Source organism: Ochotona curzoniae, unplaced genomic scaffold (assembly GCF_017591425.1).
Source record: "Ochotona curzoniae isolate NIBS_2020 unplaced genomic scaffold, NIBS_Ocur_1.0 contig_1014, whole genome shotgun sequence".
NCBI lineage: Eukaryota > Metazoa > Chordata > Mammalia > Lagomorpha > Ochotonidae > Ochotona > Ochotona curzoniae.
In genome coordinates, this window is record NW_024464920.1 from 20,068,492 (window position 1) to 20,090,588 (window position 22,097).

The following is a 22,097-nucleotide window of genomic DNA, read 5'->3' on the forward strand; positions in this document are numbered from 1 at the left end:
TATACTTCTCAATTACTTTATTTATCACTGTGGCATCAAAGGTAACACATCCCTTTTTTGATTTTGCTGATTTACTCCATTTTTTTTTTTGGAGATTAGTTAGGTCAATGGTTCGCCAATTTATTTATGTTTTCCCTAAAAAACATGCACTCAATTACACCGAACTTCATGGCTTTTTTAAAAAAACCTAAATTATCCAAAGATGGAAAATGAAAGAGTAATAAAGGCCTTTCCAATAAAGAAAAGCCTAGGAGCAGATGGCTTTACTGAATTCTAACAAACTTATAATGGAGAAATAATTTTAATTCTTCTCATGCTATACAAATAGATTTAAAGGGAAAGGAGAGAATTCCCCCAGCTTCACCTTAAGTCCAAAAATCAGAAAAGGATATAACTATAACAAAGGAAGAATTATATACCAACATCCCTGAGCAACACAGATGTAAAAATTCTTAGCAAAATACTAGCTACTCCAACAACACATACATTTAGAACAAGTGTGGTTCAACATACACAAAACAATGAACCTGCTACTTTACACTCAAAAACTGAAGAGTAAAACCCAGGTATCATTCAATAGATGCAAGGAAAGCATTTGATAAATGCAATGTCCCTTCATGATAGAAACAATAAGAAAGCTGCAAAATATGACAAACCTACAGTGAACATCATCTTCAATGTGGGATTGGTGGAAACATTTCTTCTGAGATTCCACAAGGATAACTACTCTCATTCATACAATTCATTACAGCTCCATAAGCTTTAGCTACAACAATTAGGCAAGAAAAAGAAACCAGGGGATAAAAATTAGAAATGAAAAGTCAAATTACCCTGTTTATAGATGACATGATCTTATGTAAAAGGAACTCAAAAACACCATTACAGCTCCTTTCAAACTCATAAGAAATTTCAGTAAAGTTGCACAAAATAAAATCAACACACAAAAATCATTAGCCTTTGTATACACAAAGAATTCCATAGCTGGAAAAGAACTTGTAAGGAAAATCCCTTTAACAATAGTTATACAAAAAAATAAATAAATGTATACCCTGGAATAAATGGAATGATGAATGTAAAAGATTTCTACAATGAAATTTTTGAAACAAAAAGAGATATAGAAGAATACCAAGTAAGGTAACATCTTTCATGTTTGTGGATTGAAAGAATATAGTCAAATATCCATATTATCTAAACAATTTACACATGCAATATTATCCCAACCAAAAAATTAAGGAAGCGATCCTCAGATTTAAACAAAAGGATCCTAAAATCCATACGGAGACCCTAAAGGCCTGGAATATCTGGAGTCATAGCAGTATCAGATTTCATGACATAATATAGAACAGTATAATTCAAACAAACTGAGACCGGCACAAAGATAGACCTATAACCAATGGAACAGAACTAGAACCCAGAAATTAATCTACTCATTTAAACCAACTAATATCTGCCAAACAAGCTAAGATCACTCTCTGAAAAAAGGACAGACTCTTCAAGAAACGGTGCTGGGATATACATATGCAAATGTATGAAATAAGAACCCTATCTTGCATCTTCCATAAAAATTAACTGAAAATGGGTTAAATCTGTCACTTGAAACCATAAATTATCAGAGGAAAACATTGAGGAAGCTATGCAAGATTCTGAGATCAGCAATGACTTCTTGGAAAAGATCCCAAGAACATATGTAGTTAAAGCCAAAATAGACAAATGAAATTACATCAATCCAAAAAGCTTTTGCAAGCAAAGGAAACATTCATTGAACTAAAGAGACAACAACAGAATTAGAGAAAAGATCTGTAAATTCTGCAATTGTTAAAGGATTAATATTTTAAAAATATCAAGAACTCATTTAAGAGCACCATGAAAAACCCCAGTTAAGAAATAGCAAAGGACAAGGACAGACATATATCAAAGAATGAAACACAAATGGCCAACATACCATGGAAAAACACTCATGATCATCAGCCATCAAGGAAAAGCAAATGAAAATCATGAGTTATCATCTCATCACAGTTAGAATAGCCATCCTCAAAACACTCAAAAACCAATCCATGCTGATGAGGATGTGAAGAAAGGAGTCGCCTAATTCACTACAGATGGGAATGCAAACTGGTACAATCATTGTGGAACACAGAAAGGTGAAAACAGATCTAACATGTGATTGGCCATCCCACTCCTGGGAACATATACAAAGAAAATGACATTTGCATATCAAAAGTCATCTGAACCCCATGTTTATATCAATTCAATTCATAATAGCTAAGATATGGAATCAATGCAGTGCCAGTCAAGGGACAACTGAATACAGAAAGTGTAGTTTCTGCCAAATGGAATATTACTCATCCATGTAAAAGAATGTAATCCTGAATTTTGCAGAATAATGGATTCAATTGGATACCATTATGTTCAGTGAAAGAACCAGACCCCAAAAACAAATGCATTTTCTCTGATTTGTGGTAGCTAAGAATAAAAACATCTAAATTTTTAAGAGTGATTTTATTACTGTTTATAGTATTTGATCAGATTTCTATGGAGCAGTGATCTAATTTTTACTCTAAAAAAAAAAAAAACTCATTCATTTTTATTTGGAAGGAAAATTTAAAGGAGAGGGATTGAGAAAGCTCTTCCTTCCACTGGTTCACTATCCAAATGGCCGAAAAGCCTGGAGTTCATCTGATCAGAAACAAGGAACCTCTCCTGGGTCTTCCATGTGGAACCAGAGGCCCATGGATCCTCGCCTGTTTTCCCAGGCCATAAGCAGGAAGCTGGATTTGAGGTGTAGCAGCTGAGAAAGGAACCAGCACCCATATGGTATACCAGTGCTAGCAGGTTCAGGGTTAGTGTTTTGAGCCAAAGCATCAGTCCATTACTTTTCTCTTTTTAAACCATACTTATGAATTATTAAGCAGGTGATCATAAGTAAATTTAAAATATGTTATCTCAAATATTTTTTAAAAAGGAAGGAAAAGGAACAAAGGAGGGAAAAAGGCATAAAAGCACACTTATTTTCTTAGAAATATACCTTGGCAATGTATAATATCTGTTCTTGTTACATTATTAAAACAGTTTTGTAAATTTTTAAAGTGTTGAAGTAAATGAGGAATTTCTAAGATAAGGGTTCCTGTATGGAATGTTTGCTAAACTTGTCACATCACATTTAAACTTTCTATGGATCAAATATCCTATAAAATACACAAGGCCAAAATGAGCTAAAGTTAAAATGGTGAAGAATTTGTTACCAAAATAGTCAGGGAAGGCCCAAACACACATGCATATGCATATACACACACAAATAACTTATGCAAATCTGAAGTAAACTGTCGAATAACTTAGATTCAATATCTAATTTGAAATTCTAATTCCTCACTGAAAGGATACTGTTTAGCTTTTAATTTGAAAATGATTATCTTGAATACATTTAGTGTAATTATGTTCCTTTTGAATAATTTCTTTAGATTTTTATATTCTACTGCTCCCTAATAACACAGATGCATACCCACAAAAACTACTTAGTGTAATCAAAATTAATTTTTATTAACACAGCCATCCCAAAGCAATTGCTTATTTCATTACCGCTTCATACTGGTCAGCATATTCAAACATTACAAAAAGTTACTAGATACCATCTAGCAATTCATGTACTTAATGCTGTGAGTCTCCAAGTACATTTGTCAAAAAATGAATCAGTAACTAATTCTTTATAAGAAAGGAAGGTAAATATTGCTTTTCTATTCTCCAATGTGTCATAGGCACTAATTAGTCTCTTGAGTCCTAGAGTGTGACTTTGGAAACCTGATCTCATAAACACTTCTTAACTAGTGTTGGGCAAGCAGCTCTCCTGTGTGCCTCCATTTTCTTACATGCTAAGAAAAGGCTTCCTTTGGTAGATCAAAGGCACTGAGATAAAAGTTTTAAATAGTTCCACCTCCAAAAAAGACAGAAAATGGAATTGTATTATGTTGGCATAGAACAATAATGATACGCTCCCTAAGGCTTATTAATATCATAATGAAAATGCTATACCACATATGACTATCTCCACAGAACACAACTTGATGTATTCTACTGTATCCTTAATTAAGTACGTTTAATATTAACAATAATGACAGGCTACTAGAAATAATACAGGATGATAATTTACTGCAGTTCTGACCCATCTCAAACAAATTCTATTATTATTATTACCCTTACTGAGCTTCCAAGTCATGGTAAGACACCATTAGCACTAGGAAACTAGGAATGATTCACAAACCCTCATAGTGCACCTTTATAGGCTAGTTGAACTCAGAAATTTTCCGTTTACTCTATTGTTCAATTCCCCAAAATTCCATTTGATGTTACAAACAGAACTAACCCCAATCCTCTACAAGCTCTTCAAAACAATAGAGGAGGAAGCAACCCTCCCAAACTCATTCTATGAAGCCAACATCACCTTAATCCCAAAACCGGACAGAGAACCATCAGAGAAGGAAAACTACAGACCTATTTCTCTGATGAACATTGATGCTAAAATTCTCAACAAAATCCTAGCAAATAGAATTCAAAAAATCATCAGACAGATCATTCATCCGGATCAAGTAGGATTCATCCCTGGAATGCAGGGATGGTTCAACATTCGGAAATCCATAAATGTTATGAACCATATCCAAAAACTGCAAAACAAGAACCACATAATAGTTTCAATAGATGCCATAACATATTTAAATAGCAGGGCCTGGCGCGGTGGCGCAAGTGGTTAAGGTCCTCGCCTTGCACGCCCGGGATCCCATATGGGCGCCTGTTCTAATCCCAGCAGCCCCGCTTCCCTTCCAGCTCCCTGCCTGTGGCCTGGGAAAGCAGTCGAGGACGGCCCAAAGCTTTGGGACCCTGCACCCGTGTGGGAGACCTGGAAGAGGCTCCTGGCTTCGGATTGGCATAGTATCGGCCCGTTGCGGCTCACTTGGGGAGTGAATCATCGGATGGAAGATCTTCCTCTCTGTCTCTCCTCTCTGTATATCTGCCTTTCCAATAAAAAATAATAAAAATAAATCTTTAAAAAAAAAGCATATTTAAATAGCAGAAAACTAAATTTGTGACAGTTACTAAGGGGCTCTACTGCTGTGATAATTTGGAAATCAGGAAAGAGCAGGGGAAGGAGAAACGCCTATACCTACAAAATTTTATCAGGAAAAATTGTTTAAAAAAAGAAAGAACAGGAAAAAAGAAAATTAAAAATAAAATTAAAAACCTGGAAATAAAAAAATAAATCAAATGTGGGAAGTGCCTCATACTCCCTGTCCCCAAAACTGTAACATTGTTCTGAATTTAATACGCTATAACAATTCAAGGTAACAGCCTTCTTAATTTCCATTTTGGAAAACTCCTGTTTACATGTAGCTTTCAGAAATATCTACAGAGAATATGTCAGCTACAACTTAAAATTTTTCAACATAAGTCATATTTTCCAAAAGTAGCTTGAACACTATTGTTAATATGAAACACACAGACACTGAAGGCAGAATAAACAGAACCAACTCTCCAAGGAGAAACCATTCTGCTAAAAAGGTCCAAGTTCTGCTGCACATTCTGATGACGACGTGGGTGCACATGTAAGAGAGATAATACAAAAAATTATACAGCAGTTGTTGCAAGCTTAATGAAGTGAAGATTACAGTAATAGAGGCCTTCTATGTTCTCAGCACCTGCTAACAGTGACAGCTTCAGAACCCTAACCTAAACCTCTAAGCATCTTTATTATGAATAATCAATAAACGTGAATCAATATTTTACTGGTTTGAACACTGTTCTCTCCTGCTCTTCAAATACATAGACATACATGCACACACAAGCAAAAGTCTCTTTAAAGAGGTATTCATTGTTTTCCCACAATATGGACTTACAAGCATAGGGAATTATCCTTCCCTCTCTCTAGAATCTATTATCTGTCCCCAAGTTATTACAATGGCCTAGTCATTCATTTCAAGCTTAACTTTCTAATATGTAAATGTATCATGACACAAACACAGGAAGAAAGTAACGCTCCATAAATCAGATTTCAAAGTGTACATAAACATCATGCCTAATGGGAGGCAAGATCACAATCCCAACCACCAGTTCTCTGAAGATGGCAGGATTAGTCATTGCCCAGCAGCTCCTTTTCTATTCCCCAGAGTCCTCCAAAGGCCATCACGCTCACCTGAAGATTTTGCTGTTGGATCAATACTTATAAGAATTAGATCTCAATCCTTTAAGTGAGGCGTTCCTGACCTAAACCTCTGGGGAGTTCATGAATCCTCAGTTTTTAAACGTGCACATGTTTTCATTGTCCTAGGGAGAAAATTCAATAGCTTTTACAAGACTCAAGGACATTACAGAAACAAAAGGTTTGAAAGTATACAAAAGCCTCTCAAAACAGAAACCTCAGAAAGTAGTTTTAATGAAGCAGGAACGCAGATGGATAAGTGCACACCCTAACACCTGCTCATTTACTTCTCCACAGGACAGATCAGTCTCCTTGAGGTTATCTGTTTAAACTTCTGCCATCACAAGGGGCTACGCCAATTCCCAAAGAATTAAAAACCCAGAAGTCAACTGTGATTCCTCTACCCTTCCTTTCCCCTCTATTACCTGAATTAAATGAAACTGCCATTTTTGTAATTCAAATGCAGTCAAATATCAGCAATTTTATAGAGCTCACATTCATAATTTTCCAATAGATGACTTTTTAGCAATCCCTACTGTATCCCCTTGTTTTGATTCCCAGAGTTGCAATTTTCAGACTTGAGTTTTTTTTCTTCAGTTAATGAGACCTCCTGGTTTCCGGAGCGGACACTGTAAGCCTTCTCCACAGCTGAAGCACCAAGAGCCCATCATGCATATTTACACTACTTCCTTTTATCCATAGGTTTACTTTATGTGGGGTCAAGTATCTGCAATCAGCTATAATCTGAAAATATTAACTAAAAATTCCGTATGTAAACAATTCATAAATTTTAAACTGTATGGCATTCTGAATAGTATGACAGAATACACAATCCTACTCTCTCCTACCCAGAGGCCAATATTCCCTTTGTCCAAAGTGCTCATACTGTTTACACTACACGCCCATCAGTTACTTAGGGCTCTCCCATTCCAGGTAGGTATCGACTGACAGTCTAGGAATGTATTTCTGAATGTAAGAAAGGAATATTGTATATGCACATACACATGTTCCAATGCTGAAGCTGTAGATATGCTGTTGTCTGACTGTGTCATATGTGGGAAGTTCAACTCCCTAACCAGAAGTAGTTGTAGGTAGGTTCTGTTGCAAGGTGCGGGGGTCGCGAGGCCTCTGGCCTCATGGATCATTTAGGATGCTACAAAAAGGCTTCCTAGGGATGGGTATGTACTCTGTGCTTTGTGCTTCTGCTCTCCTTGTGAGGACACTGCATTTCTATCAGCAGAGGACAGCCACAAAAGCCATCTTAAAAGCTGAGACCTAAAACACTGACTTTGTACTTAAATCTGAAGTATTCTGTTAGAGCAGCACAAATCATATGAACATAGTGAGGGCCTCTATAGTTGTGAAGGAGCTATCATTTTCATCTGTCTCTACACCTGCTTTTTCACAGCCATGACAGTGGACCATGTTTGGTTTTGTGATGATGCCACTTGCCAGCAAATAAGGCCACTGCTGCCACTTAACGTGAGAAGAGCCAACTGCCCACTAAAAAGAATCTTATTTCTGAAAGTATTAACGTCAAGTAACTGAAGCAGAGGACAGGAACTGGTAATTCTGCAGAGCAAGGTTGAGCTAATTAGGGACTCTGACATACTTAACATTCAAAGTAGACCCAGAAAACATTTGCCCCTAGTAAGGCTACAGGCTCACAACTTCTAGTTGGACGACTTTCTCTTGAGTTCCTCCATGCTGGTGTGCAATCACTCTGCTATCTGATAATAGAGGGACAAATTAAGACATTTCTTACTTCTATCGATTACTCAAACTTCACAAAGTTAAACTGCTTCTTGCTTAATCATGCATGCAGTCTTCTTCCTGGGAAGTAAGATATAGTAGCTATTTGATATGTTCCCTATAACCTAACCTCAAGGTCACACAAAGTTTGGTTAATCCATACCACACATGCATTGCCTAAATCAACCTCCAGGCACACGTACATTTTTTTTCCATGCTGGAAAACAAAACAACCTTCCTACAGAATTGTTCTTCTAGAAGTAGCTACTGACACCCTCATCACCGAAGTCCTCTTAAGTTGTGCTTCAGACTCTTCTTGCTGAGAACGGGCCACTACTATCTGGAAAACCTTCCATCCCCTGTTCTTCAAGACATAGTGCTTTTCTGGGTCTGCTGTTTTCCCTCCAATATCTCAGTCTCAATTGATGCCGTCTCTCTCTTTTTCAGACTCAAATATTGTCCAAGTTTCTATTCTCAATACTTGTCTGGCTATCTTGTTCACCTTAAAAAACTTAAATTACTAAATCAGAAAAAAAAATAGCTAATTCAGAAAGGTTTTTTCAACTCCCATTTCATCTTCTAAAACAACACCTCCTTGATGCTCTGGTGACAGCCGTGTATCTTGAGAAATTCGACAGCTTTCCACTGTCCTTTCCTAAAGTAAGGATAGGACAATCTTATTTCAAATTCCAGCCATTGCACAGGTATTCTGCAACTCAATCTGTCTGCAAATACATTATGTAGTACAATTAGTCAAATTATTTAATGTCCATAATCTTAGAGTTTCCATGGCTGTAAGTAGAGGGACTCAAATGTCAACCTTACAAGTGTGTGGTTAGAATTAAGAACTGTTTACATGGTGCTTGGAAAGGTTCTAATATACTAATCAATAGTAACTACTTTTATTGCAGTTTACAGAAAGAAAAATACATCTCTGCACATTATAAGACAATTCCAATTAGGTTGTATCTGTATTTATTTGCTTTCTGCTCTGTCAATCTAGTCCTTTAACTATATTGCTAGATCCTTCAGTGAAAGCACCATGCCCGATACTTATTCTGGTTCCCTACCAGTTTCTAGAACATTATGTTCCCAACAAGCACCAGAAAAATACTGCTGATGGAAACATGACAACATCTGCACTTGCTTGCTCCAGCTTCAAATGTAGGTACACACACAGGGAAAATTAAACTCAGAAACAGATATCTTCAAACTATCGATATGAGATCAAAAGAAGATATTGGCATGAGCTTTATAACCTTTTCCAAAAGAGAGGCCCAAATTATGTAGCCGGAATCAGAGTACAGAGTCCTCATTTTTCTCATTTCATACTTTAAGAAAACCAGGTTGCTGTTTCACCAAGGTAAAAAAAATTAAAAAAAAAATAGCTTTCCATTACATAAGAGGAAAAATGTCAATGATGCTGTCCATTTAGTACAATTGCTAACAAAAGCACACTGGGTTCAACAGAAAGCAAAACCCTTGTCCTTGAAAAAAGTAAATTATGTTGATAAAAAGAAAAACAGCAAAAAAAACCAAAAACCAAAAAAAGCACAAATTGACACAGGCTAAAGTGCAAGTGTAGCAAGGAGAAGAAAAAGCTACATGAATGCAGATAACAAATGAACTACTAAACAAAGCCTGGAAAAAGCCAAGACTTCAAAGGGTCCCTATTCAAAACCTCCCACAGATCACAGATCACATTGTACAGAGTGTAGCTTGTACAATGAAAATACTTCAGGGATGATGTGGTAAGAGTGCTAAGTATAAAAACTGAGGCCAGCATTGTTGAGTACCTGGTTAAGCTACTGCTTTCAATGCCAGCATCCCTCACTGGAAAATCAGATCTAGTCCAATGACTCTGACTCCCTGCTGAAGCACCTGGGAAAGAATGGAAGATGGCCCAATTGCTCATGACCCTGATATCTGGTTATTGTTCCTGGCTCCTGGCTTCAGCCTGACACAGACCTGGCAGCTGTGGTCATTTGGGGAGTGAATCAACAGTGGGAATTGTACCTTGTACTCTCTTGTCCCTGCAACTCTATCTCCCTCATCCTCTCCCTCTGTCATTCTACCTTTCAAACAAGAAATTAAATAAAACTTAAAAACATGCATAACTACCAAAAATGTGGAAGTAGGTTTTCATGATCAATAATCTCAAATGAGACTTCCAACATACAAATGGCTTAAAGTTTCAGTTTATATGTATCAAGTGATAATTCCTCATTTACATATTTGCATAATACAAAGGTACTCCAAAAAGTTCACAAAAAATTGGATTCAAATGTTTACATTGGTGAAATTTTACAATCCATTTGTATTTTTCACTAGAAAGAAGTAAAAAGTATTTTGCAGAAATTATATGTGGATTTCAAAATTTGCTTGCAGTAAAATAAATCCATCATTAAATTTCATTTTGCATTAACTCTCTGAGGTATCCTTGTATAGGTGCTATATCTAAAAGTTTCAAACCTGTTTCATACAAAATGCCACATTTGATTACCGGACAGATATAAATATTCTAACATACACAACTCATTTTCATAATGATAAGTCTAAATGGAAAAGCATAAATATATCATATGCCTCAGGCATCCCACTTCTGGGAATTTACACTAACAAAATGAGAGCAGCATATATGAGAGATTTTTGTACATTTGTATTTATTCCTACTCAATTCACAATAGCTAAGATATGGCATTAACGCATATGCCCATCAACAAATGAATGGACAAAGAAAATGTGGTGTTTATGCACGATAGGTTACAATCTGGCCATGAAGAAGAATGAAAATTAACTTTTGCAACAAAAATGGATGTAACCAGAAGTGATTATATTTGGTACTGTTTAATGGAATAAGCCAATACCAAAAAAGAAAAATATCATGCTTTTCCTGATCTGTGGTAACTAAAAAAAAGAAATAAATAAATCACAAATTACAAAATAATCTGTGTGAATTTAACTTTTCCAAATTTGATTATCACTTACAGGTTTTGTTGACACTCAAGGAACAGTGGATTTTTCTTGTTTTTCTGTTTGTTTTTCTGCTTCTACTTGTGTTTTTGCTGAAGTCTGTATCTAATGGAGTGTTAAGCCTGTGTTTATGAAGCAAACTGAAAATACACCATTGTAAAAATTTTTATAAAAAAGGAGGAGGAGGATGGGTGGGAACATGGGCAGGAGGAAGGGCAGGGTGAGAAGCATCACTGAGCTCCTACATTTGCATTATGAAACATGAAATTTATGTTTTATATAAATAGTTTAAAATATACAAAAAGGACAAGTTGGAGTTATGTAAACTCTCCTATGACTTCAAATAGTGTTCAATAAAAGAATATCAAAGTTAGCTTTCTGAAATTTTCAAAAATATACATGCAATTTAAAAAACTAATAATGATAACTACTATCAAAAAATAAAGTTATAAATGTTTGGATAATAGCCCTGAGGTTTACTCTTTTATTCGCCTATGAAAGCTTCCAATATCATTATTTCACTCACAAGTACTACTCATAAAAGGTCTTTGAGTGCATAAGCCTGTGGATCATTTTCCATATCTGGTGCTCATTCTCCAAAGTAGGTAGAAGCCGGATCAACACATCCTGTGGGCTGACGCCTTTGGTGTGAGAAGAGAATTAATAGGCCCCAAAGGGAGCTGCCTCTGGTGCTCTGATGACTACTTCAGTGTTGGAAGGACAAACATATTTTGAAAGAATAAATGTAGAATTTGCAAACATTCAAGCATCATAAGGGCTTCACTACAGAGGAAGAATGGCTGACACTCATATATTGGAATTCTATTCTGAGAAATACCATTTGCATTTTTAATTAAGACTGTAGTTCTCAATATCCATATTGAATTATTTTAACCTGGGGACTATTCTGAAGATATTTATGGAGAATCCAGTTGAATACCAAATAAAAAACAATGATTACTGCTGATCCTTACAGGTGAAAAAACTGAAGTAAACTGAAGGAAGCTAGTGCATAATATAGAAAAGCATAACAGTGCTTCAGCGATCTTAATAGCAACACTTCCTCTCAAACAGTAATTATTCCATTGAAATACAATGAAACTTTTCTTCAGCAAATACATGAAGGATTGGCATCGCTAAGAAACTGGAATCAATTTCAGAGTTAAAACTCTGAGCAAGTTGCCAAGTCATTTATTATAGAAAAACAGAGATTTACAGAAATTCAAACCAAAAGAATTCTATTGGAATTCTAATTTTCATAAAGAATAGCTTCCCAAACAGATTAAATTATAGACGGATTAAGACAGAGTAACAGACATAACAGTATCAAAATTTCCAGTCCAGTGACCAGGCTTTTCAACTACCACCCACATCACAGATACTATATACTTTCTTTAAACAATCCGTTGTTTGAGAAGTACATTTCTACAAATTTGGTTACTGAATTACTGAAACACATGGCCATCTGCCTGGTCAATCTAGTGAACCCATTAAATAACCAACAACAATTGTTTGCTGCCATAAAATACAAAATTTGTGGAATGTAAACAGATGTAATCTTTAAGGACTTTAAAAAAGACCATTATTGCAACTGTTATAGCAAGATCAAGTATACCACCTAGCTTGTGGTTCAATTCAGAACTAGATTTTATGAGGATAATTACTAACAGCTTAGCCAAAGAACAGAAAGCTGATTTATTATCCATACACTGCTCCACTGTGATACTAATATGTGCACATTAGACACATTTGCCTGGTGGTACACAGCGAAGGAAAGCTAAACAGTAAAGCCGAGGAGGACTTATTTCCCTTTGAGAAGCTGTGTTGGTTTTGACACTGCAGATGACAGGGAAAGGAGCCACATACTAAATTAAAAAAGAGGGCTGGGACCCATATTTGTGCATAACCACTATTGGCTGAAACACACAAGTTCATGCTCACATAGAGCAAGTTACTACATTCACTCATATGATGAAATTCATGAACTAGAAGATCATTTATGGTTTATCCTCCCTCTTTGGTAAAACTTGTCCAAACATCTGTTCTGCCCAAATGTTATTGAGGTTACATCCACTGGAATCAAATACTCTTTAATAATGTACATTGTTTTCTTCCTCTCAAGAATAAATGACTGAATTATCCAGAGTTGATTTCCATCCTTTGCCCAGTTATTTTAATCTGGCCTCCAGAATGGAGTGTTATGTCCAATTCAAATAATTAAGTCTGAACATTATTTGGTTTTTCTAGTGAAACAGGAAATCAAAATAACTTTCTCCCCTCTAGCCTTTATTTATGGATCAAGTTTTTTTTTCCTATTATCTTCATAAGGTCATTTATTTAACAAGTAGTTCTTTGAAGCTGAATGCATGTTTGGACAAAAGCCAGGAGCTGAGAATTGATGGCAAGCAAAAAACAAAGTAAAATGATTCCTTCTCTAGACAAGTTTAAAACAGAAAAGAGCAAGCAAACACATCAGAGGCTCTTGGAAAGCTAATGTGAGTCTGTAACTGTGACCCAGGCTAGCAATGAAGAACACAAGGTGAGAGGAGACCATGAGAAGTGAATGAGATTCAGAGAGCTACAGGAGGATGTCACGGAGAAAGATGTCGGGCTGACATCTAAAGAATAAGACAAACTTCAAGTAAAGATAACTGCACCAAGATTCTGTAGGATGGCATTTAGAAAAACTGTAAGCTCATTGTGCCTGATAACAGAAGAAATATTTAGAATGAATTTTCCACTTTTATAAATGCTATTGGGAAGCTGAATAATACTAGGAAAAAACTTATTAGAACAACGGTCAAACGGAGTGACTGGAAAGGATTTCAGGGTGAGATGTAGCTTAGAAAACAGAGCAACGAAGATCAAGAGTGCTTTTAGCTGCAACAGGGCAAGAGTGAAATATGAACATGTTTTCAAAAGTGGCACTCATCAAGAAGATAGTCAAAGACAAATAAAACCAGATTACTGATGCATTTGCACCCCACATATGTAGAACTTCAAGTTGTCTTACAGAGGAAAATAAAGCCTTTTAAAAATACCCATTGCATTTCCCTAAGTTGAAATGTAGGTTGTTTTACGATAACTGATGGAACTAGACACTGAAATGAATGACCAAAATGGTTACAGATATTTATGAGGGATTTTCGGCTGAATTAAAAATTTGTGTTAAATTATACATTACGTTCGGTTATCTCTGCTGAGGAGAAAGGGTGCACACAGTATTCTTTCACTCAGTACCAAAGGCCATCTGCATGTGATGAAGAGACTGTTTTATGAACTGGACGTTGGATTCTAGACAACTGGGTGCAGGATGAACTGCAACTCTCCTAGCAACTTGCCTGAATCTTGTTAAGTCACAATTGAACACTAAGGAAAAATACTGTCCCAGAAATCAATTCACTATTTGCTTTGTATTGTATCTCTGAAATGCAATATTTGTAGGTAGGAAAACAAAGCTTGGAATGCTCTGAGCTGAATGCAACACCTTTAGAAGAAGTAATGCTATGAGAAGTACATAATTTGCTAGCTTATTTTGTTCACTGTATAATTTTTTGTTCTAATATTGTTTGTCCTGTGTAAAATGTTTCTAGCAACACTGAGCACTCATTTTGTAAATAGTCTAGAATGGGGCCACAACAGAGTTATTTTGTAGATACCCGTTTGTTTTCCATTACTGGCCCTGTGTCAGCAGTATTTGTTTTATTTTGATTAATCAGGCAATTTGCCTCTGCATTTCACATGTTCTTGGCTGTCAATTCTCTCAAGAAAAGGTTTATTTATTAAACAACTTTTACATACCTTCTGGAAGACGCTAAACTACAGAAATGACACATTTTGCTCTCAGTTTACAAAATGATAGCACTGTGTGTATAAGATGGTAGGCACCTAAAAATATGCAGTAAAGAATCCTTCAGTTAGCCATAGGAAAGCAAAGAAAGGAAAGAAGGGGCAAATGGAGAGGAAGAAAGGGAAAAAGGATGGGAGGAAAAAAATAAAGAAAATCAAAGCCTCTAAGTTCAAATGTTTAGTTTACTAGATAGTTAATCCCTAACACTCCCCTCTCCCTTGCCCAGAAAAAAAGAAATTCTGTAGTCATATATGCAGAATAAAGGTGGAGTTTCAGAAGAAGAAAGAATTTAATCAATGCCAGAATTCTGTCCATGTTAGTTACCTCTCTAGTTGAAATGCTGTATCGCAAGGGTCATGTGCAAGAACCACAGAAAAGCTGGTATATGGAGGCATAGGACCAAAAAGTGTACATAAGGCGGATCATGTAAATGAGCCCAAATTATGCTTAAGAAACAAAACATTTTGATTAAATTTTTTATATACGATCATTTTTTTTACCCATCTGTAATTACAAGACAAATTCTTTATTCAATTATACCTAGAGGTAACATCTTGAAAAATGGTGTCACATTCATGATACTAATACCGTCAAGATAGAAAGCATTTCTATTTCCAGGAATAGAACAACCAAAGAGCAAAGCAAGACAGTGGACCCAAGAAGGATTCAGGGACTGGGGTTGCTCTTTTTATTTCAAAACACTGTCCTGAGAAATGGTTCAGAATCCCAAAGGCAAGACATTAATTTCTGCACAGAGGAGGAGAACATTAAGTTCCCCACAATTGTGAGTAGGAATTTTATGATATGACAATACGTAAAAGCTGAGTCCTCAGAGACAGTAAAAATCAACTTAGTTACGAAAGAGAGCAAATGTTACACTTGGCAAAAGAAAACAGCAGGAACAATAGCAAAAAGTGTTTGCAGCCCAAAGGAGGATTACAGAAAGGAAGTGGTGAACAACGCTGACTGTCACTAAGAGAAGGTAAGAGCAGCCGACAGAGGGGCTTTGGATGCTATCCCTTATGAAGTCACCAGTGATGTGTGTCGTGGCAGTGTTAACGAAGTGATACATGCAGAAATCGCAAGAAAGGGGGATGAAGAGCTACCAGAAGAAAACACATTTTAAACAGTATGCTCAGAACATATTTTTCAAGGGGTTTAGTCTAGAAAAAAATGTATCTGGAATTTGACAAACATCGACAATACATTCTTTTGTGATCAAACAGAATTAAGAACATTTAAATATTACAGAAAGGAAATCAGAGTATGGAGGCAAGGCTTAAAAGTGTATCCTACACCATTCTCAATAATTATAAGCACATTATTCCAGTACAAACATCGAAACCCCACAAACCATTTATATTTTGCATGAACCTGAGAAACAGTAAAAGTCCAATCACAATCAATTCCAAGAGCAATCTAATACTTATACTATAAATACTTGCAACAGTAACTTTGCTTTGTCACATTTATAGAAGTAATATCACAATTCAATGTAAATATTTGATGTTACAGTTTACATCAAGAGGAATGATTACTTTAATAAAAGATAATTGTTCTGTTGTAAGTACTACAGTATGAAACACATTTGTCAAGATTATTGCATGTTGTAATTATTACCAAAACCAAGTTCATGTCAAATTGGCAAGATACAAAAGCATAAATAAAAAAGTGAAATCATGTGTTTGATTTAATAATTGCATCACAATCTTATGCAATATCTTTTCACATTATGTGGCAGAAAACCACATTTTAAAACATTTATTTGGGGCACAGCCCGATGGTCTAGTGGCTAAGTCCTTGCCTTGCATCACCGGAATCCTGTCTGGGCACCAGTTCATGTCCTGGCTGCACTACTTCTCATATTGCTCCCTGTTAGTGGCCTGGGAAAGCAGCAAAGAATGACCCAAATAAAGCCTTGAAACTCTGCACCCACGTGGGAGACTCAGAAGAAGAGTCTGACTTTGGATTGGCTCAGTTGTGTCTACTTGGGAAATGAACCAGTGAGTGGAAGGTCTTTCTGTCTCTACTTTTCTCTGTAGATCTGACTGTCTAACAAACATAAATCTTTTCTCTAAGTTTTTTTAGAAATCGTTTTTTAAAAGATTTGAAAGGCAGTAAGAGAAAGAGTATGAATATAAATGACATCTACCACTTATGTTTCATTTCTTCAATGTTTGCAACAGGGATGCCTGGGCAGGCTATAGCCTGGAGGCAGTAATTCCATATTGGTCTCTCAAATGGGTGGAAAAGGCCCAAGTTTTTAGACCTTCTTCTGTTGCTTTTCCAGGCATTTTATTAAGGAGCTGAATCAAGAAGCAAAGCTGGTTAGACTTGATCTAGAACTCCAAAATGAGATCCTGGTGTCATAAGCAGTACATTAACCTGCTGAGTCATAAGGTTAGCCCAGACAGCACTGAAAACCAAAAGGGCATATCTGTTGGAGCGTAACAGGTGATGTATCTTTTGGGGGCACTTTTATTTTATTCCAAATAGAAAAATATGACTTTTGTGCTTTACTCTCTTGTTAACTTTGTCCCAAAATGTTTTCAGATGACATTGAATAATAAAATAGTTCACTATCAAATCTGTTATTGCTCCAACACTGTAATTCCCTATAATTTGTTGGATACAATTTCTAAGTCTTCATATAAGTGTTGAAATTAAACAGAATAAGCCAGATAAGGACAATTTTTAATGAACATGTAGATATCTTACACTGGAGTAAAATTAGTGCATGCATTGCAATGTTAAAGCCATTGTATAGCCAGCTACAAAACAGGTCAGTCTATTTCTCTTCACTATACAATGAAGCTCTTATCAGAAATCATTTAACTAAGACTGTAATATCATATCTTTGCAAATCCCTAATGCAAACACACACAAATCCATGTGTTGCATTTTAAAATAAATAAGTTTTATAATAGTTCCTAGAAATCCATGAAGGATAGACATCCAGTCTGTTACATTCTTCGGAGTTTAACTTTTTACTTACTGTGCTCTTCAGTTTGAAGTAACTTTTGTTTCTTAAGTACCTCTCACTTCAACTCATATTTGTGACTCAAAGAATATTTTAATAAACAGGTTTCATGTCCACAGCCAAGTTTTCTGTTTCCCCTCAAGATTACTTCTCAAAAACTTTCAAAAAAAAAACCAAATATATATGCAAACACATATATATTTATGTATATGTAAAACGTGTATTACCTCATATAAAACTGTTGTGTTCCCATGTAGAAGAGGTCCATAACAGATATAGGAATGTCCAACAACCCAGCCTAAGTCAGAGGCTGCCCACCACACCTAGGAAATAAGGAGATGACAAAATGAATATATTTTTGTAGGACTTATTTGTATATATATTTGAGTGGCAGAGGTGCAAAGAGTCAGTGTCGGGGTGTGTGTGTGTGTGTGTGTGTGTGTGTGTGTGTGTGTGTGTGTGAGAGAGAGAGAGAGAGAGAGAGAGAGAGAGAGAGAGAAAGAGAGAAAGAGAGAAAGAGAGAAAGAGAGAAAGAGAGAGAGAGACTGACTGACTAACTTCAGTTTGTTGGTTCACTCCCAAATGCTCACTACACCCAGGACTGTTCAAGGCTGAAAGTAGAAGCTACAATTTACACTGGATCTCAAAATACCTAAACCATCATCTGCTGCCTCCCAATAGTATTAGCTGGAAGCTGGATCAGAAGCAGAGGGGGGAACAGGGCATCACAAGTGACAGCTGAGCCCCAAACAGGCATGGAGCTTAACCTGAGAAATCAGGTGATTTAAGTTCAAAATCATGATTACCTCTCCAGGTTTCAGTCCGTATATCGAAGACATTGACCAGTTTAGCATTACAGCATATCCCCCTGTAGGCCTAACTACACCCTAAGAGAGAAAAGGTAAATTTGTCAATTAATAAACAATACATTAGGTGATCATCAATCTTCATTGTACTCTAGCAGCTCCCGACCTCAGAGGCTTTATATTTCATAATACACAAATTACTTTGACTTTTGTGTTATTAAATCATTATTGCATCCTCCAATAATTAACAGAAAATCATTTAGTGTCATTCTCATACTCTTTACCTTTTAAATACATGTACAAAATCGCACAATATTTTTCCAATGATGGCACACAGGATCAATATGTATTTTCAGAATAAAAATGGGAACTTTTAAAAGAGCGCAGAAGTGTAAAATATGATTATGTTCCAAAAATACATACTAACATGTAAACGTCAATTCCATTAAATTATAAGGAACAGTGTACAGCAATTACAGGAACTTGAGTCATATTCTAACAGTAGTCCCACTGCAAGTTTACGCCACAGATCCTAGGAGCACAGTGTATTAGGCTTGGCCAGTACTTCACTGATGAATTCTACTAGAAATATGTAGCAGGATTAAAGCCTAACTGATTTGCTCACATTGTATCTTGCACAAACAATAGGCATGCTTACATTATTGCCTTATCACTTTCGCAAATCACCTTCAGATATCTTTCCCCAACACTGTGAAAATATTCAACTTCAATATATGAGATTAATATTTGAACACTGAGAATGAGGTATTGTAAGAACTAGTGATAAATGTAATACATTCTTTTTCAGCTGTGTGTATTAATCATAATTTGCTCAATAAGATATGGTACTAAAAAATCAATTGTGTAGGTGAATATCTGTTAAATACAAGTTATATCCCATCCTCGGGCATTTTAAAGGATCTTTTAAAGCATTAATTAGATGTTCTATGCAAAAGATAATTGTTTTATATAAAAAGACAAACACGGTCCAAATTAATAAATGTGCTATCAAACACATGAATCAGGAGAATGAAAAAGAAATTGACTGTTACTAAACTTGCTGTGCTCCTCAGGTATTGCTAATAAAACATAAGTATCAAGCTGGGGAACATATTTTATCCACCAGCGACAACATCTGGTCTCTTGGCAAATATTAGATCCAGCTTTGATGGCATCTGAAAGCTATTTTCTGTGTTGCATGACATGCTTAACATGCAACTGGCTCTTTTGATCACCTTGGGAATAAGAACAATCCAAAGCCCCCTGCAGATGAGGTTCACAGATTCAACTGGCTACATACTCTGAGTGGCTACGTGCCCCAGTGTGTTCCATTCCATTGTTCAAGAACCCAGCTAACCAGTTTGTTCTGTGGGGGTCTTTTCCCAGGACTCAACATCTTGGTAAATTTGCTAGCAATCATTTACAATCCTCTTTCCTAAAAATGCTTTATTTTTAGGAAAAGTGGTGTTTTCTTTATAAATAATACACAGTACATGTGGTTATGACAGTAAAGCTTAATGTCAGTAATGATTTTACTTAAGATGTTTAAGAATTCTCTGTCCCAATCTGTCTTTGAATTTCAATTTTATTATTATTATCAATAACTATTCTATACTGGAGTGAAAATTCAGATTATAGAAGCTAGAATTCACAGACTTGAAATGCCAAAAAAAAGGGGGGGGGTAGGAAAAGCTTAAGCAGTCACAACTGAGCTGTAATTTGATTATACAAGCCCGAAAGATCGATTTAAACGACAGACTAACAAACTTCAATACATCTGTCACATGCATATTTCTTCAAAATATTTAGCAATGTTTCATTTTCTGTAAATTGATGGATGCTTAAACCCATCACATAAAAATTCTGATTTGCAGTGAAATGTAGAATGCATGAAAAAGCATTTTTTAAAATGTAAAGGCTAGAATTTCTTAGTGAAGATCTTATTTCTTAGTTTTAATGATATTTTTTATTCTATCCTGCAACTATATTACCCAAAAAGCAGAAAGGTCAAAATAATTAGAGGTTGTCATCAATGATTCCCATCAAAAACAGTTAAAATGCTGCTAAGGAAGAAAAATGCCATTATTTATTTTTCTTTGAGCCTTGCCAACCAGTCATCATTAATTTGTTAATGGATAAATATAAAAATTTCAGTCAAACATCAATCTTCTACTCAAATCAGAAACCCATCTTGAATACTTTCCCAAAGTTTTCAACATTACGCTTTTCAAGTTTTTGAGTTTCTGACATGGTATAGAATAAAACTGCATGCTTTTACGTTGTGCTACCAGATATTTCATGACAAGTTTCAATGCTAAAAAAGTAAATATATGTTTTGAAAATATTTGTTATTATAAATTATTGTAACTAAAACACCATGTTTATTTCTTCTTTACAGCCATATGTTCCAGATAAATAAAATACAAAACTAATCATGTTCAGGTTCTGAAAGCATAAACTTAGTTCTCAAAAATGCAAGTCATCATATCCTAAGTAAAATAAATCAGAAACTAAATGCAGAATTTAAAGATTCTAGCTGAAATATTGTATGAGGCAAAAACACTTACTAGAAAACACTTTAGTCATTAAATCTCTATATTACTTTGTGTGTGCAATTGAATTCTACCTACCTTAAAAGTAAAGGAATCACATGTTAAAACTCATTCTCTCACTCTCGACATACACACACACACACATCCATAACATAGCAGTTATAGATATAGATACGGATATATAGATACAGATATTGATACGCTGTTCCAGGATTTTAGGTAAGATCAATCACAAATCTGCAATGTCTCCTGGAGAATTTGAAAATCTACGGATCAGAATAACATTCTATGCAACAAAAACAGACATGAGAATGATCTCTGCCCCACAAATAAAATAAATTCTAATACATGTAGTATTTTAAAAACAATCTATACAAGCAAACTAAAGCGTAGTTATTTGTCTCCCAAGAAAATAAACATGGCAATATCAATTGTATGAAGGCATGCTACTATAATAAAAAGAAATGATAGCCATTACAGAGGAAGAAGGACTGAAGTGTGTGGTGAAATTAGAGGTGTGAGATGCCTCAATGTAAAATTGCGTGTGTCTGTCTGTGTGTGTGTGTGTTTGCACTGAATGATTATAAAACCTGAATGGCAAATCTCAATATTGAGGCAAGAAAAATTTGGAGCACATGACAAAACTATGCCTTCTAAAAATGAGTCTTAGCATATTCTGTTTAACAAAGGCTTTTAAAAAAAGCAAGCACAAACACAAAAAAGAAATGTGAACTACATGTTGAAATTGAGCAAAAATATAATATGAAATTATGATTGGCACCAGAGACAGGAAATAATTTTGATTTCCTTTAAATACACGTATATATTATATATATATATACACACATATATATATCAAAAATAACCTTGTTCCTGTGGCTTTGCAAGTGGCATCCCCACTCTCCAGCATGTGCTCCTCAATCTGATTAGCTCCAACATTTTCACACAAATGCCTGATTTTGTGGAAGTTCTACCTCCTCCAGAAAACTGCCCCCTCTTA

The 22,097-nt window shown here is 35.6% G+C and overlaps 1 protein-coding gene across 1 annotated transcript in view; it reads right to left on the reverse strand.

Moving 5' to 3' along the window:
- The window catches only part of ACSS3 (acyl-CoA synthetase short chain family member 3), a 154,235-nt gene that overhangs the window by 63,210 nt on the left and 68,928 nt on the right, over positions 1–22,097 (reverse strand). The window contains exons 6-7 of the mRNA XM_040989908.1: positions 18,546–18,626; positions 17,967–18,062 (exon numbers count right to left, since the gene is read on the reverse strand). Of these exons, the coding sequence (XP_040845842.1) occupies positions 17,967–18,062; positions 18,546–18,626 (177 nt within the window). The remainder of the gene's footprint in view (positions 1–17,966; positions 18,063–18,545; positions 18,627–22,097) is intronic.